Here is an 18,636-nt window from a genome sequence, read left to right as displayed (position 1 = left end):
TGAAAGAACCCGAGTGTGAAGACAGGCTCAGGAGTTGACAGGGACACCCCATGATCGTACATTGTGAAGCCGCTCTGCATAGCACCCACATCTCAGTGTGTTAGGTGGTAAGTAGTGGGCAGGACCCTGACAGACTGTGAGTGGCAGTTACCTGAGGGGATGGTACTGTTGGGTATTAAGAGTACTTAAAGTAACTTCCATCCTTCTTTGACAGTTAAGTTCTGAATGCATGAAAAAAACAGTTTTCAGAGTAAGAGATGAAAAGTCAAAGTATGGGGGTGGCCAGATGGCTTATCCGGTAGAGATGTTTACTGTGTATACCTGGTGACCTGAGTTTAATCCCCAGAACCTAAGTAAAGGTGCAGGGAGAGAACCAATTCCACAATGAAGTAAAAATATTACCATTGTTCATAAAAGACTAAGGTGGAGGTGAGCTCCCTCTCTCTCTCTTTTGTACTTTTGAGACGGGTTTCTCTGTGTAGCCCTGGCTGTTCTGGAATTTGCTCTGTAGCCCAGGCTGGCCCTGAACTCAGAGATCCACCTGCCTCTGCCTCCCGAGTGCTGGGATTAAAGGTGTGTGCCACCACCACCACCACCACCACCACCACCACCCGGCTAGTTTTGCCTGTGAGGAGAGATGTCTTAGATAAAGATGGAGCTCTGTCAGTGCACTCCAGTCAGACACAATTACTGCTCATCCAGTCTCAGGAGCCCTGGAAAACTGTGGTGCCATCCGCCCCATGGCAGGGGATATACATCTGCTCTGTCTTGCTCCCATGGAGAGAAGAGGAGCAGGCTGAGCAGGCTATGCTCAGTGGACAGCAAGCAGGTGTATTCCAGTCACCAGCAGGCCAGCACATCTCCTGCCCAGAACAGCGCAGGCGAGAGATGGAGAGAGGGCCAGGAGTGTTTGCAGGGCACAACCTCCCCCGTGTAGAAGGGACTGAGGGCACGCCTTCCTCCTCTCCCTCCTGAGTTTTCATAACCATTTCCTTCTGTCCTCTGCCTGTTCTGTACTCCATTAAAGCCAAGTGCACATTTCTTTTAGGTTTTAATGGAAGAGGAGAGAACCCTATCAAGGGGGGCCTTGAGAGACATCTTGGATCAAGTCTATCAACCATTAGCTGTCCGGGAATTGCTTATCCTCCAGGGAGGACCACCCCAGGTATCCAGGCCTTGGGACTTGGTGGGGAGTTGGTGGGTGGTGCTGTCGTCTTTGCCTGGAAAGTTAGCTGGCTTTAGTTTCCTGTAAAATCGTCCAGTTGAGCCTTGCTTCTTTAATAATAATATTGTTATTTTGTAGATAGGTTTCACTGTGTAGCCCCGATTGGCCTGGAACTCTCACAAAGATCTGCCTGCCTTTGCTTCCCAAGTGATGGGATTAAAGGCACGTACCACCACACATGGCCTATTTTTGCATTTTGGTTTATGTGTATGGGTGTTTTGCCTGCATGTATGTCTGTGCATCATGTGTGCCTAGTGCCCACAGAGGCCAGCAGAAGGGTCAGATCACCTGGAGTTAAACTGGTTAAACTTGGTGATTGTGAACCTCCATATGGGTGCTAGGACTCAAACCTGGGTCCTTTGGAAGAGGGGCCAGTGCTCTGAACTGCTAAGCATCTTTCCAGACCCTCACAGTGTAATCTAGGCTGGTCTTGAACTCACTGTGCTTCAGCCTCCCGAGTGCAGACATGCAGGCGTAAGCCACTATGCCCTAATCTTACTTTATCTTTAGATAATTAAGTGGTATTTATAAAATAGAGTGACAGTAACTTTCAGGATAATTTAAAAGACCTTTTTGTTAATGGAATGATGGATACTTTCCCAAGATTATGATCACTTTTTAAAGGCTATGGCAATTTAATGTGAACACAGACACACAGAGATATAGTCACATATGTTTTTTGTTTTGTTTTTGAGACAGGGTCTTTTATGTAGCCCCGGCTAGTTTTGAACTTGTGATCTTTCTGTCTTCTAGCTCCTGAGTGCTAGAATTCTAAGTGTGCATAATATGTATGCCCCATGAAAAAAATATAAACATACATATGTTTGGTTTTGGTTTTTAATTAAAAATATTTATTTTATTTGATGAATGTGAATGTTTTATGTGCATGTGCCCTGTGTGTTTCCTGATGTCTGCAGAAGTCAGAAAGGGTCTTCTTGGATTTCCTGGAACTGGAGTTGTGGATGGCTTTGAGCCACCATGCAGATGCTGGAAATTGAACCCAAGCCCTATGCTAAGAGCAGCTAATGCTCCTAGTCATCGAACTACCTCTCCAGCCCATCTGTTTGTTTTTAGACAGAGTCTTACTCTATAGTTCAGGCTGGCTACTCACTATGTAGCACAGGCTAGCCTTGAACTAGTGGCTCTCCTCTTGCCTCAGCCTCCAAGTGCCAGGAGCCACTCTGCTTAGCTTTGGATCTTTTTAATTTGTGATGCTGGAGATTGCACCCAGGACCTATACATGTTAGGTAAGCAGTCTATGCCTGGCGGAGGTGGCACACACCTTTAATCCCAGGACTCAGGAGACAGAGGCAGGTGGATCTCTGTGAATTTGAGGCCAGCCTGGTCTACAGCGAAAGTGACAGGACAGCCAGGGCTACACAGAGAAACTCTGTCTCTAAACAAACAAACAAACAAACAAACAAACAAACAACAAACAAAACCAGCCTACCACTGAGTTATATCCTCAGCCTCTGTATTAATTTTTTTTAATTATTTGTGTTGGGGGAGGGTGTCCCTGCCAGATCATGGGTGCCGTGGGGTGCATGTGGAGGGAGGTCCTTCTACAGCTACCAGGAGTCAGTACTCGCCTACCATGTGGGTTCTGGGAATCAAACTCAGGTCATCAGGCTTCTTTCTGGCCTGAGTTTTTTTTTTTTAATTTTTTAATTTTTTATTTTTTGGTTTTTCGAGACAGGGTTTCTCTGTGTAGCTTTGCACCTTTCCTGGAACTCACTTGGTAGCCCAGGCTGGCCTCGAACTCACAGAGATCCACCTGCCTCTGCCTCTCGAGTGCCGGGATTAAAGGCGTGCGCCACCACTGCCTGGCCTTATTTATTTATTTATTTATTTTTTAACTAACATTTAACTATTGGACAATATATTTTTTTTAACTTTTTTTTTTTAGGTTTATTTATTTATTATGTATACAGTGTTCTGCCTGCATGTACCCTTGCAGGCCAGAAGAGGGCACAGGATCTAATTGCAAGTGGTTGTGAGCCACCATGTGATTGCTGGGAATTGAACTCAGGACCTCTGGAAGAGCAGTCAGTGCTCTTAACCACTGAGCCATCTCTCCAGCCCGGACAATATATTTTTTGACAGAAGTGTTTGGGTACCTTATGTTTTGAATGAAATAATTTAAACTAGAGCTATTACTGTATCTAGTCTCGCACTTTTGCTTGAAAAACATTCTAATATATATTGTTGGCATTAAGATGGCTCATTTTTTTTTCTTTTGAGAGAGAGTTTTGATAACTTATCAGGCTGGTCTTGAATCAGGTCTGTAGCCCAGTCAGGCTTTGAACTTGGGAATCCTCCTGCCTTAGCTTCCCAAGTAGCTAGGATTATAAGCCTGTACCATTAAGCCAGTTTAGTTTATTTTTCTCTCAAAAATAATTATTGGAGAGACTGGGAGCAGTGGCGCACACCTTTAATCCCAGCACTTAGGAGGCAGAAGCAGGTGGATCTCTGTGAGTTCAAGACCAGTCTGGTCTACAAAGTAAATTACAGGTTACCTAGGGCTACCCAGAGAAACCTTGTTTCAAGGAACAAAAATATTGAAGGTCAGGCATGGTGGTGAACACCTTTAATCCCACTTTGGAGGCAGAGACAGGCAGATGCCTGTGAAATTGAGACCCTCTTGGTCTATCTGGCAAGTTCCAGGTCAGCCAGGGGTTCTTAGTGAGACCTTGTTTTTTTAAAATAAAGGCAACAATATGATTGGGGCTAGAGAGATGGCTTATCAGTTAAGAACATCTGCTGCTCAATCGTGAGGACCCAAGTTTGGATCCCAGTGCCCATATCCGGCAGCTCACAAATGCCTGTAACTTTAGTTCCAAGGGATCTGAGAGAGAGAGAGAGTCAGAAAACCAAACATGTCGTGCTGAAGAGGGTTCTGTAAAAGAGAAAGGGACACTGGGGAGGGCCTGCCTACTGTTCACAAGGCCCTGGGCTCATTTACTAGCACTGAACGGACAGAGGGTAGGGGAGTATTGCACACTGTCTCTCTCTCTCTGTGGGTGTGATCAAACTTAGGTCCTTGCACGTACTAAACATATGATCCACCACTGAGCTACTTCCCCAGCATACACACACACACACACACACACACACACACACTGGCTTCATACTGTATGTGTTTCACTGTTGCTCAGTTTATAACTTCACCCCGCCTTTTGTCAGTCCTGTGCAGATGTAAAGACACAGCTCCGGTGTCAGGCCCCAGCTTGGCTCCGGCGTCTATGTGGGCAGCTGCTCTCTGAAAGGTTGATGAGACCCAACGGTGTTCAGGCAGTAGTCCGGGGCATTTTGGAAGGAGCAGGTGGTAAGAAATAACATATTTCTGTTACTTTGGTATCTGTTTCCCTTTGAGTCAGAGTCAGAGGTGAATCGCTGGCCTTTGCCTTTAAATCTCATTGAGTGTGGAGGTGTCGCTCAACTTAGTCCTTGTACCTAGCATACAGCAGGTACTGAGCTCAACCCCAGTAGATTCTGCTCAAAGGCATACAGATTGGAGGGCTGCTGTAAGGATACTAGGTCCCCAAGTCAGGTGTGTTGGCATAGGCTATGACCTCAGCACTCAGGCGTACCGAGAGTTAGAGGTTAACCTGGTCTACATGCTGTTGTTTGAGACCCTGTCTCAAAACAACAAACAAAGGTCCTAAAGAGATGGCCAGTGGTTAAAAGCACTGATTGTTCTTGTCCAGAACCTGGGTTCAGCTCCCAGCACCCTCATGGTGGCTTACAACCATACGAAACTCCAGTTACCAGAGGATCCTGTGCCTCTTCTAGGCTCTTTAGTGCGTGTACATCATGCAAACAAAACAATCATACAAATATATAAAATGAACAAATCTTTGAAAAAACAAACTTAAATCCATATTTCCTTCTGCCTCAACATAAAAAAAAATTGCTTCTTAGGTCTACTAGCAATGAATTTTTTTTTTCTATGTAGCCCTAGCTGGCCCGAAACTCTTTATGTAGATCAGGCTAGCTTTAAATTTGTGACATGCCTTACCACACCTGGCTTTTTTTTTCCCCTTTAGAGACAGGGTTTTGTGTAGCTCTGACTACCCTGAAACTTGCTTTGTAGACCAGTTTGGCCTCAAGCTTGCATATAGTCCTCTCGAAGCTCCCCAAGGAGAGATTGCAGGCGTGCACCAGTACACCCAGCTCAGATTTTCTCGGAGGAGACTGTTTTGGTGGGAGGTGGAAGAGATTAAGAGAGGATAATGGGGCCGGGCGGTGGTGGCGCACGCCTTTAATCCCAGCACTAGGGAGGCAGGCAGGTGGATCTTTGTGAGTTCGAGGCCAGCAGAGCAAGATCCAGGAAAGGCGCAAAACTACACAGAAAAGAAACCCTGTCTCGAAAAACAAAATAAATAAATAAATAAATAAATAAATAAATAAATAAATAAATAAAAAGAGAGGGTAATGGGAGCATTTTGATCAAAGAAAATTGTATAGATTTGTGAAATTATAAAAGAGTAAATAAAATATTTAAAAAATAGTGTTTCCAGTAGAGAAAAAGAAACATTTCTGATGCCAAATTTGAAGGCAGCTTCACCACGTACACTTATATGGAACTGCTATGAGCATATGTCTCTTTCCATGTAACAGCGGGTGCTGCTGGAGGGAGTGATGCCGAGGCCACGGCTGCTGACTGGAGGAAATGTGACTTGATTGCAAAGATTCTGGCCTCTTGTCCCCAGCAGTCTCTTTCCCCAGAGAGCTACTACAGGGACATCTGCCCACAGGTAAATCATTTTGTAACTCTTGATCCATCAAGCATTATCTGCTAATTTACATACAGGGCAGTTAATATTCTAAAAGTGAAGGAAGAGTGGTATAGTATTTCATTTTGCTGTTTAGTAAGTGACTCTTTTTTTAAGGATTTATTTATTTATTTATTTATTTTATGTGTATGAGTGCTCTGTCTTCATGTACACCAGAAGAAGGAATCTGATCTCATTACAGATGGTTGTGAGCCGCCTTGTGGTTGCTGGGAATTGAACTCAGGACCTCTGGAAGAACAGTCAAGTGCTCTTGACCGCTGAGCCATCTCTCCAGCCCCCATGACTCTCTTTTTATGTTGTTTGTTTGAGGCAGGGTTGCTGGAGTCTAGACTGGCCCAGAACTCAATATATAACCCAGGTTGGCAGTGATCCTCCTGTCCTAGCCTCCCTAGTGCTGGGGTTACAGTTCTGGACCACTGTGTCTGGTGGGGACCACCCCACGTCCTCCTCCTCCTCCTCCTCCACACATGCAGCACGCACCCACGCCCATCCTATCCCCAGAGCTTGAGCTACAGGTATTAGCTGCTTTGTTGTCCGCTGGACCAAACTAGAGTCACCTGAGAAGAGGAAACCTTAACTCCTGAGGAATTGCCTCCTTCAGCCTGGCCTGTGGGCATATCTGTGCGGCATTTTCTTGATTAATGATTGATGTGGAAGGGCCCAGCTCACTGTGGCTGTGTTACCCCTGAGTAGGTGGTCATCAGTTGTATAAGAGAGCAGGCTGAGCAAGCCACGAGGAGGAGGCTGGTAAGTAGCATTCCTCCTTCCTCTGTGATTTCTGTTTCAGTTCCTGACTTGACTTCCCTTGATGATGGACTACATCACCTGTAAGCTATGACAAACCCTTTCCTTCCACAAGGTGCCCTTGGTCAGAGTCTTATATCCGCAACAGAAAACCAAACTAAAACGAGGCAGTTGTGAGCTGCCTGATGTGGGTGCTGGGAACCAAACTCAGGTCCTCTCCAAGAGCAGTCAGTGCTCTTAACTGCTGAGCCAGCTCTCCAGCCCCGGGCCTTTCTTCTTTTTTGGCTGGGGTGGGGGGAGGAGGCAGGATTTTCAAGACAGGGTGTCTCTGTGTAGCCTTGGCTGTTTTGGAACTCACAGAGATCCACTTGCCTCTGACTTCCACATGCTGGGATTCAAGGTGTGCACTTAATAAGTAAATAAAAACTCGTGGAAGAGTATGACCCGATTGTCAGGTTTAAGAATTTCTCACCCCTGGGCACAGAGGCCCACACTTACAATCCCAGAACTGAGGGGTTGAGACAGGCAGATCTCTTAGTTTGAACTTCACTATTGGAAATAAAAAGCCTCACCAAAATTTCACCTGGTTCATTATATCTCGTTGCATGTTTTTGGTTTTTAAAGTAGAATGTGTTAAGTGTTAAATGCAGTAAATTAACATGGTAACAATTTAAAAAGGAAAAACTAGGCTGGAAGGATGGCTTATGCTTAAGAGTGATTGTTGCTCTTTCCCAGGACCCAGGTTTGGTTCTCAGCACCATGGCAGGCAGCTCACAAAACTCTGTAACTCCAGTTCAGAGGATCTGACATTCTCTACTAGCTCTCAAGGGCGTGCGCACGCACGCACGCACGCACGCACGCACGCACGCACGCACGCACGCACGCACACACACACACACACACACACACACACACACAAATAAAAATAAATCTTGGCCACAGATGCTGGCATACACTTTTAATCCAAGTACTCAGGAGGGAGAGACAGATGGATCTTTGAGTTTACGTGTTGTACATACACTTACATCTCTGCTCCTGGTCTACATAACAAGTTCCAGGACAGCCAGGGCTACACAGTGAGACACTGTCTCAAATGCTGCCTACCAAAGTTCCCCAAGCAAAAAACAAAACAAAAACCCCAGAGTGCCACCATCACCACCACCATCGCCTCTTTAGATCACACCCTTTGGTGTTTGGTTGTTAGATTAACACAGTTCTGTCAGCTCACCATTCAGCAGCCTCTCAGTGGTTTCGTAGTCTTGGCTTAAATAAATGCTTTTTTGAGCTGGAGAGATGGCTCAGCAGTTAAGAACACTGGTTGCTCTTGCATGGAACCCAGGTTTAATTTTCAGCACCAATATAGGAACTAGCCCTCCAGATGCCCACCCTGGCCTCCATGGCACAGCATGCATGTGGCACACAGACACACGCGTGTAAAATACCCACTCACATTTTTAAAAATTAAAAAATATACACGCCTTTTTCTCTTATGTGCTGTTGATTTTTATTGTAGATTCTGGACTTACTCCATTTTCAAGATAAATTGACCGCACGCCAGTTTCAGAGAGTGGCCACCACCACCTTCATCACGATGTTGAGGGAACGCCCGGAACTGGCCCCAGAGCATCTGCTTCGCCCCATGCTAGCCCCTCTACATCGGTGCTTGAGCACCGCAGGTAAGGGAGGGAGCTGGGTGGGCCTCCTCCAGTTCAGACTCATGGGTCTCGAAGTCTGCAGTTTTCCTCCTCCTTCCTAGCATTTTACTCGGAAAACTTTACTTCTCCCAAGTTCCAAGAAGAGAATATTGAGTCCCTCGGACCAGCTTCACCAGAGTCACCAACTGTTCCCATTTTGGTCACATTTGCCTCATTTCTCTCTACACACATGAATGTAGTTTTTTATGGAACATTTGAAAGTTAGCTGTAGACGTGATGACATGTCACTTCTAAATCTTTCAGCACAAATCTTCAAAGAAAAATGTCAGTTTCTGTCTTTCCAAAAACTTAAAAAAAAACAACCTCTCAATTTTCAAAAGGACCAGCCCACTGGCTCAGTGGGTAGAGGGGCTTGCTGCCAAGCCTGACATCTTGAGTTCAGGAGAAGTTGTCCTCTGACCTCCACATGTGGGCTGTGCAGGCAGGGGAGCAAGGGGTGGACATACAAATAAGTGAAGGTGAGTTCAGAAAGTCAAGAAAACAAGGTCGGTTTCTTGACTGTGGAACGGTGATCACACTTGGAAATTTTACATGGATACGACATTGTCAGGGCTTGTCCTGGACCTCGTCTGTTCCTTCCAGGAACAGGTTTCCCTCCTGTGCTGTATTACATTGGCAACATTGTTTACATGTTTTGCACATGTGATCTACTGGTAACAAAAAGGACTAAGTAAGAAAATGACTAATTCCTTTTGAGGCCTTGGTGGTGCTGGAAGATTGGACCTAGAGCCTTGTGATGCTAGGCTAGTGCTTTATGACTGAGCGATAACCCATCCCCCCACGCCCCCCTTTTTTTTAAATTTAGCCACAGGTCTTAAGTTACTCCAGCTGGCCTTGAACTTCTGATCCATCTACCTCAGCCTTTGTGCCAGCAGGCTGGTGAGAATGTGCCCAGTCCTACATACGGGCATCATTGCCAATCATGGCCACTGAGAAGTCTCAAGAGGAGGCTTTCTTAGCAATGCTTTGTTTTCCCATTTTCACTTTCAGTCCTGTGTGGCAATTTTTTTTTTCCTGGAGCTGAGGACCGAACCCAGGGTCTTGCGCTTGCTAGGCAAGCGCTCTACCACTGAGCTAAATCTCCAACCCCCTGTGTGGCAATTTTTAAAAAATGATTTATTTATTTTTATCTTATGTACACTGGTTTGCCTGTTTGAGGGTGTTGGATCTCCTGGAACTGGAGTTACAGACAGTTGTGAGCTGCCATGTGGGTGCTGAGAACTGAACCCAGGACATCTGGAAGAGCAGTCAGTGCTCTTAACCACTGAGCCATCTCTCCAGCCCCCTATGTGGCAATTATGAATGATCACATTTTATTAGTTTTTAAGATAGGCATAAAAAACCCACACAACTTTGAGGGGCCTGCAAGACGGCTTGGAAGGTAAAGACCCTTGCTGCCAAGCCTATTGACCCGATTTCAACCCTGAGACCCAGAGGGTGGAAGGAGAGAACTGACTCCTCCAATTTGCCCTTTGACTTCTACATGTGCATTGCATTATGGTATTCTCTTGCCCAGATATGTATGAGGCACCACCACCACCAAAAAATTGCAGGGGCGGGGTGGGGGGGTAGGGGGTGGATGATGAGATGGCCCAGTAGTTAAGAGCACTAACTGCCATTGCAGAGGACCTAAGTTCAGTTCCCAGCACCCATGCTGCTCATAACTGTAGCTCCAAGGGAGCCATTGTCCTCTGTGGGAATCTGTTCTCACATATATACACATAATTAAAAATAAAAAATAAACCTTAAAAAAAGAAAACTTTGGGGCTGGAGAGATGGCTCAGTGGTTAAGAGCACTGACTGCTCTTCCAGAGGTCTTGAGTTCAATTCCCAGCACCCACATGGTGGCTCACAACCATCTGTAATGAGATCTGGTGCCCTCTTCTGGTGTGCAAGGATACATGCAGGCAGAATGTTGTATACATAATAAATAAATAAATCTTTAAAAAAAAAAAAGAAAAGAAAAGAAAACTTTGACCATGGTAGCATCTTCCTGTATCTCAGCACTTGAAAGGCTGAGGCAGGAGGATCATGAATTTGAGGTCAGCCTGTGCTACAGAGTGGGACTGTCCCAACAAAAACAACTCCCTCTCCCTGGATTTTGAGCTAGGAGTTTCGCTCATTGGGAGGAGTGCTTACTTAGCTATCAGAAAGCTCTCGGTTCAGTGCCCAGTACTTCAGAAGCTGAGCATAGTGGCCCACACCTGGAATTCTGGCACTTGGGAGGTGGATGCAGAAGATTTAAGGTCATCCTTGGCTCATAAGGAGTTCAAAGCCAGCTTGGGCTACATGAGATTATTTTAAGGGGGAAAAAAAAGGAAGAAAAGAGAAGAACATTTCTCTGATTTATTTATTCCCTTCCCCTTTTTCTTTCTTTTCTTTTCCTTTTTTTTCCCCCAGTATTTTGAGACAAGGTATGTAGCATTGGCTGTCCTGGAACTTGCTCTATAGACCAAGCTGGCCTCAAACTCACAGAGATCTACCTGCCTCTGCCTCCAGAGTGCTGGGATCAAAGGTGTGTGCCAGCATCACCTAGCCCAATTTTTAACTTCCATAAAGCACAATATATAATAAAAATATATTTCTGAAGAGCTCTTTATCTGAAAGAGCTAGTTAGCAAGAAGACATACATAGACAATACAGTTTGTAGTTAATATAAGCCTCTGTGTGTTTACTTGGGTCTGAGCAGCTGCGGGACCATGGTTGAGAGAGATTTGTCTGGACCATGGAGGGCCGGGTGGGACCCGAGAAACTTCTGTTAAGTTTGGGTTTTCGTTTTTAAAAACATTTATTATTTTTTAAAGTATGTAAGCATTTTTCCTGCATGTATGTCTGTGCACCACATGTGTGCAGTGCCTGAGGAGACCAAAAGAGGGCATCAGATCCCTGGAACTGGAATTATGGGTAGTTGCCAGCCACCAAGTGAGTGCTGGGAACAACCTGGGTCCTCTGAAAAAGTAGCAAGTGCTCTTAACCAGTGAGCCATATCTCCAACTCCAGTTTTTGGATTTTGGAAACAAGGTCATGCTGTAGAGCAATAGAGCACAGGATGGCTTCGAACTCAGCTGTGTTGTCTGTTGGCTTTGCAAGTACTGAGGTTATAGGCACATGCCACCATGGCAGCTCTTTTAATACTCCATTCAAAAGACGAAAGTCCACTGCTTTAGAACTCTTTTTTCCCTAAACAAGACCTGACATCATCAGTAGCACCTTAGAGTCCATAGATATAATATATTAATGGCATATTGTATAGTGGTAATGCTAATTTTCTGGTCTTACCTGGACTGTCTTACTATTAAAACTTTGTTTTATTAGTGTCTTCTGTTCAGAAAAATAATGGAGTTAATTTTGTTTGTTTCCGAAGAGATTCCAGAGAGTGATATGGTGCCAGGAGCTATTTTGGTGACTGAGGAAGAACTTAGTCGATGTGTTGAAGATGTGTTTAAGGTTGGTAATTCAAGTTGCTGATATTGCCAGTTAAATGTTCATATTTAGTACTTAAAGACCTTTCGCTTTTGGAGGCTCTGGACTTTGAACTCAGACCTCCTGCTAGCAAGCATCTACCACTGATCTGTATCTGTAATTTTGCCTTTTAACAAGTACTTCCAGAGTTTGAATGAGTAGAGGCTGGAGAGACGGTTCACCTGGTAAAAATATATGCTGCATGCTGCTTTTACAGGTTGGTTCCCAGCACCCACGGCAGTTGGTTCACAACTGCCTGTAATTCCGATTCCAGGGAATCCAATACCTCTGGGCTCCTCAGGCACCTGCACATACCCGCATACAGAGGCACACACCCACAATTAAAAACAATAATCTTTTTTTTTTTTTTTTTTTTTTTTGGTTTTTCGAGACAGGGTTTCTCTGTGTAGCTTTGCGCCTTTCCTGGATCTTGCGCTGTAGACCAGGCTGGCCTCGAACTCACAGAGATCCGCCTGGCTCTGCCTCCCGAGTGCTGGGATTAAAGGCGTGCGCCACCACCGCCCGGCTAAAAACAATAATCTTAAAAAAAAGAAAACAGTTGGTCTGACTAGCTGGCTCTGGAGGTATACACCTGTAATCCCTACTCTCAGGAGATAGGGGCAGGAGAAGTAGGAGAATCATTTAAAGTTCAGAGCCACCCTGGTTGATGTAACAAGTTCCAGGCTGGCAGGGCTTCACAGTGAGACCCTGTCATCGTCTCCTTCCCCTTCCATACTGGAAAAAACAGAAGTGTTTCTATTTTTTTATTTTGAAAATAACGTCTTGTGCTACATCAGTAGACAGAACTTTGATTAGTTTATGAATGGCAGCATCAGCCCCTATTTTCTGAAAAAAAAAAAAATCAAGCAAGAAAGACACGAAACTGTAGTGATTTGAAGTTGAGAATGTGGATACTATGTACATGCTCATTTTTGTACCTTTTTACTGTTAAATAATATTTATTTATTTATTGTATGACATACCACATTTTGTTTACTCATTAATTAGTGGGTAAACCTTTGGGTGTATAGTAAATTTTTTTCTTTTAACAGCTTATGACATATACATACAATTCACACATTTAGAAATAAAAATAACAATCAATGGCATTTAAACTCATAGATTTGTATAAGCATTTGTATAGGCATTTCATTGCCGTGGAGAAACTCCCAGAACTGCTTAGCTATCACTCCCAAATTCCTCTATCACCACTTCCCAATCCTCTGGGCCCCAGGGGACCACTTACCTGTCTTCCACCTCTATAGATTTACCTGTTCTGGACATTGCATATAAATTAAGGTTATAATATGTGATCTTTGTGATTGCCTTCTTTCATTTGGTATGTTTTTAAGTTATTCTCTATCACAGTGTCTATCTATCTTTATTCATTTTTATTACCAAATAATACTCGATTGTATTAATAGACCACATTTTTGCTTATCCACTCATCACTAGTTATGACTAGTGCTGCTTTGGACATTCATGTACATGTTTCTGTATGTGATATGGTTAGGTGTGGGGGGACCCGCCCCCACTTTTTCCCCAGTGTATTCTTGAGTAGGGAGAAGTGAGAAATATTTAGATAGAAATATAGAGGGGAGAGGGACAGATAGAAACACAGGATAGCCTCGGGAGGGCCTGGATCAAAACCCACCAGCCCCTTTTGTCTCTTCTAAAGGGCTATTAATAGAAATGCCAAGGGGTTGAGTAAAAGACCTCCCCCTAGCATAGCCAAATGCAGGCCCTTCCAAACACCTAGTAACCACGCACGTGGTCATTCCATTCCTTTATGCAGCCCTGTTATGTAGAGCAAGCTCAGATTTCACTAGGAAACCTTTGTGGGCTCCCACAGTTAAGTTATAGTTTGAGTGTGTCCCCCAAGGGTTCAGGTGGTAGAGGTTTTGTCTTTAGTGTGGCAACATTTGGGAGGTGATATGGAACCCTTAAGAGATGGTGGCATCTGAGTAGTGGCACATGCCTATAACCCTTGCATTTGGGAAGCTGAGGCAGGAGGATCAAAAGTTCTAAGTCATCCTCAGCTATATAGTCAGAGGCCAGCCTGGCTACGTGGGACCCTATTTGACAGAGAGAGAGAGAGAGAGAGACAGAGAGAGAGAGAGAGAGAGAGAGAGAGACAGAGAGAGAGACAGAGAGAGAGAGACAGAGAGAGAGAGAGACAGAGAGAGAGACAGAGAGAGAGAGACAGAGAGAGAGAGAGACAGACAGACAGAGACAGAGAGAGAACGAGAACATAAGCCTGATGAAAGGCAGTTGGGGGCATTACTCTCAGAAGAGACTGATGATCACTCTCAGAAGAGACTGATGTAGGTTTACTTCCTTATTATGTACACAGTGTTCTGTTTGCAGGCCAGAAGAGGGCACCAGATCACATTACAGGTGGTTGTGAGCCACCCTGTGGGTGCTGGGAATTGAACCCAGGTCCTCTGGAAGAGCAACCAGGGCTCTTAACCTCTAAGCCATCTCTCCAGCTCCCACTAGGGGGTTCTTAGAGAGGGTTGCTAGGGAAGAACAAGCCTGTCCCCTCCCTGATGATCTCCCTGTTACATGCCCTCTGTTATTATGCCTTGTGCCAAGTTCCATGTGATGGAGCTTGGGGTAGCTTCACCAGAGCTGGCACAATGCTGTTGGGACCTTCAGTTTCCAAAAGTGATTGCTTAAAACAAAACAAAAACAAACAAACAAACAGGGCTGGAGAGATGGCTCAACAGTTAAGAGCACAGGCTGCTCTTCCAGGGGACCTGGCTTCAGTTTTTAGCACCTACATGGTGGCTCACAACCATCTGTAACTCTAATTCCAGGAAATCCAGTGCCTCTTTGAGTCACCTTGGCCACCAAGTGTGAATGTGGTGCACAGATATACATGCAGACAAAATGCTCATATACATAAAATAATTTTTAAAGTGTTTTTAAAAGAAAACACCCAAAATTCATGGGCTGAGTGTTGCAGTGCTTGACTATAATCCCAGCACTGCACATCTGTGAGTTTGAGGCTAGCCTGGTCTACTTAGAGTTTCAGGACAGCAAGTCCGCATAGTGAGATCCTGTCTCAAAAAACAAACAACAAAACCCAACTCTTCTTTAAATACCACCCAGTCCTGTGCATTTCATTACTGTATCATGTTTTCTGTTCTCCTGGACACACATAGGAAAGGGACCGCTGGATCCTAAGGCCACTCTGCTGAACTGCTTACAGAGCTGCCAGACTGTTTACCCTTCTCCTAGTAGGGCAGAGAGTGAATTTTTATTTTTATGTTTTAACTTTGATTTTTTGAGGCAGGGTCTCACTTTGCAGCCCTGGCTGGCCTAGAATTCACTATGTAGACCAGGCTGGTCTTGAACTCACAGAGATCTGCCTTTGTCTGCCTCCTACGTGCTGGGATTAAAGGCATGTGTCACCACATCCAACCCACAGAGAGTGAATTTGAAGTTATAGTCTTTCAGATAAGAAGGTAAATGCTTTTGTTTTGTTTTAAGTTTTACATATGACACTAATAAATTTGTAGATATAAAATGTGTGCCTAAAAATTCAAAAATCAGATCTGAGTGGTGGCTCATGTCTTTAATCTCAGCACTCTGGAAGCAGAGGCCGGCCAATTTCTGTGAATTCAAGGGCAGCCTGGTCTACAAAGTGATTTCCAGCCCAGCCAGTGCACACAGTGATCTCAAACTCTGCTGCCCCAACAAAAATAAATAAATAAATAAACAAAACAAACAACAACAATGAAGACCCCTGGGAGGAGGAGAGTCAGGCGTGAGTTTTCTGTAGGTGCTGAGTCTGACCCGCTCCGCAGCGAAGGCAGGGACGGCGCAGACGGTAATTGCTCCCTGCAAGGTTTTGGCAGCTCAGCTGCAGTTGGAAGACAGAGGAAATGTGTATGCTGGAGGGAAATAGCAAACACTGTGGAATTTAGCAACAAAGGGAGTGTAATCTTTATTAACATTCTGTTAATACTAAATTATAGTGTACAGTTTACACGCAGGAAATGAGGAAGACATCTGGAAAGCCTGAATTGATCTAGCCACTCGATGGGTAGCAAGAGGCTGTTTAGTTTCCAAGAGGCATCTGGGAACATTTCCAGCTGTTTTTCTCTCTGTTCCTTCTGCTAATAGGTTTACTGAGATAAAGTCCACACAATGTATAGTGTGCTCATTTAAAGCACACAGTTCAGGGTTGTGCAACCATGATAACAATATAATTTTAGAAAATCTTTCACATCCATTAGCTAGCATTCCTTACTCTCCACCCACCCTTAGCCCTAAGCAACCGTTCTTCTACTTTCTGCCTCTGTAGATTCACCTAAAGGAAACCACACAGTATGTGGTCTTAGCATGATTTTCTCCCTTTGAGGTAGGATCTCTGACCTATGCTAGTCCATGCTAGCCTTGAATTTATTATATCTTCCAATACCCTTATCTTGATCATCTTTTCTCTTACTCTTTTGAAAATACAGAATACATTTTTACAATAGTTTCAATGTCTTTATCTTCTAATTCTACTCTCTCTTTTTTTTTTTTTTTTTTTTTTAAATTTCAGGGCTGAGGACCGAACCCAGGGCCTTGCACTTGCTAGGCAAGTGCTCTACCACTGAGCTAAATCCCCAACTCCTACTCTCTCTTTAAAAACATTTTTTGTATGTGTATGGGTGTTTTGCCTGCTTGTGTCTGTGCACCATTTGTATGCAGTGCCCTTGGAGGCCAGAGGAGAGCATCGGATCCCCTGGGTCTGGAATTACTAATGGTTGTGAGCTGCCGTGTGCATTCTGGGAATTGAACTCAGATCCTCTTGATGATCACAGGACCTTCTCTTCTGCCTCCTTTTTCGGGAGTCAATCTACTTTTGAGGGGACCAACCTCATTTTGGAGAGATCAATCCTACTGTGTTATTTTTCTTTCTTTGTCTCTTTCTTTCTTCTTTTTGACTTTGTTTTTTGAGACAGGGTTTCTCTGTGTAGCCCTGGCTGTCATGGAACTCACTCTGTAGTCCTGGCTGGCCTTGAATGCACAACCACTACCTAGCTTTGATTTCCTTTTCTGGTTATAGGTTCTGCCTTCTTGCTTACTTGCATGTCTATTGATTTTTTTAATGTATTTTGAGATATTATTCACGTCATAAAATTCATTTTGGTTTGGTGATGTTCTCAGGCCATACGCTAGCCCAGCTCTGTGGCTGAGCTTCCAGGGCCATGTTTACCTTTGTTTCTTATTACACAGCCCAGGTAGACTTGAGCCCTTCATCCACCTGCCTCAGCCCTCTTGAGTGCTGGGATTATAGACTGTGCCCCATACCTGGTGAAGGTATTTTAAGGGCCTTCCAAAGGGATCTGGCATGTGCCTCCAGACTGGCCTTTTACACTTTGTTTAAAAGGCAGGGACTGCCTGCTTGTGTCCTTCTGAAAGCATTAAACTTGGGGCTGGCGAGATGAGTCAGTGATTAAGAGCACTGATTACTCTTCCAGAAGACCCAGGTTCAATTCCCAGCACCCACATGGCAGCTCACAGCTGTCTGTAACTCCAGGGTCTGATACCCTCACACAAGATATACATGCAGGCAAAACACGGATGTGAGTAAAGTGAAACTAAATAATTAGTTAAAAATATTAAACTTGATTTTTAAAAGACTAAGCTCTTTCTGATTTCTAATTTTGCTTTGCTTTTGTTCTGTGGCACATCAGGTGGGAGTAAGGAAGACCTCTCTCTACTTGCCCCCTTCTACAGCAGAGAGAGGGCACTTGGGGATAGCTCTGGTGGGCGGGGCAGGGTGCCCTCAGTGGCCATGTGGATACTAGACACTCACTTGTACTTCCTCTAAGCAGTTCTCACTTCCCTGTGCTCTGTGCCTTTCATCCTGTAAATTAGCTATACCCAGAAATGACTGAGTGGCAGTTCAAGTGACTTAGTTGAGTCACTCCCTAATGAGTGTCTGGGGAGCAGGCCCCACAGTGCTTGCTTGCTTTGGTGCTCCTGGCAAAGGGATTTCATGTTTTCTTTGCCTGGGGAGGTGAACAGGCCCAGGTGTCTTGTTAGCATAGGAAACTCACAGTATTTTCCTATTCGGACATGTTCTGCTCTTCAGCAGACTGGCCACAACCTCACACGGGAGGAGGGTTTTCCTGAAGTATTAATTATAGCATTTCCCAAAGCTTCTGAAGAGCAGAAGAAATACTATGTAGAAAAGACTAGAAGATAGTTAATTCATTTATTTTGTATTTCCTCATTTCCATTTTATCTCTGTTTCCAGATTCAGTGGATCTTGACTTTAATTATCCAAGTCGTTTTCCCATCAAATGTAGCGAATTTCTAATTACAGTTGCTTTGTCAGATTGGGCATTTGACTCCTCTTTCTGAATTTTTAATTAGTCTTATAGAGAAAGTTGGAATAATAGCAACTTAGATGAGAAGGACCTTTAGAAAAAATCCAGAATAACTATTTAAAAAAAAATACAGACTTTATAATTGCTTCTTAGAATCTCTGGGGGACTAGCTGAAGGATTCCTAAAATTTTGAAAATTCAAGTATATTTAAGTCTTTCATGTAAAAGGGTTTAGGATTTATAGATAGCCTGGGCATATCTTTCTATATAATTTTTTGTTTGTTTGTTTGAGACAGAGTCTCTCTCATGTAGCCCAGGAAGGCCTTCAGCTCAATATATAGCTGAGGATTACCTTGAATTTCT

General features: G+C 44.2%; 1 protein-coding gene across 1 annotated transcript in view; it reads left to right on the top strand.

Moving 5' to 3' along the window:
- Tango6 (transport and golgi organization 6 homolog) overlaps nucleotides 1–18,636 on the top strand; it is a 176,157-nt gene that overhangs the window by 7,110 nt on the left and 150,411 nt on the right. The window contains exons 3-7 of the mRNA XM_052726957.1: nucleotides 1,049–1,165; nucleotides 4,409–4,550; nucleotides 5,846–5,982; nucleotides 8,279–8,441; nucleotides 11,845–11,927. Of these exons, the coding sequence (XP_052582917.1) occupies nucleotides 1,049–1,165; nucleotides 4,409–4,550; nucleotides 5,846–5,982; nucleotides 8,279–8,441; nucleotides 11,845–11,927 (642 nt within the window). The remainder of the gene's footprint in view (nucleotides 1–1,048; nucleotides 1,166–4,408; nucleotides 4,551–5,845; nucleotides 5,983–8,278; nucleotides 8,442–11,844; nucleotides 11,928–18,636) is intronic.

This window comes from Peromyscus californicus, unplaced genomic scaffold, assembly GCF_007827085.1.
Source record: "Peromyscus californicus insignis strain IS unplaced genomic scaffold, ASM782708v3 Scaffold_8__1_contigs__length_139910024, whole genome shotgun sequence".
NCBI lineage: Eukaryota > Metazoa > Chordata > Mammalia > Rodentia > Cricetidae > Peromyscus > Peromyscus californicus.
This window is presented reverse-complemented; position numbering and strand designations above follow the sequence as displayed.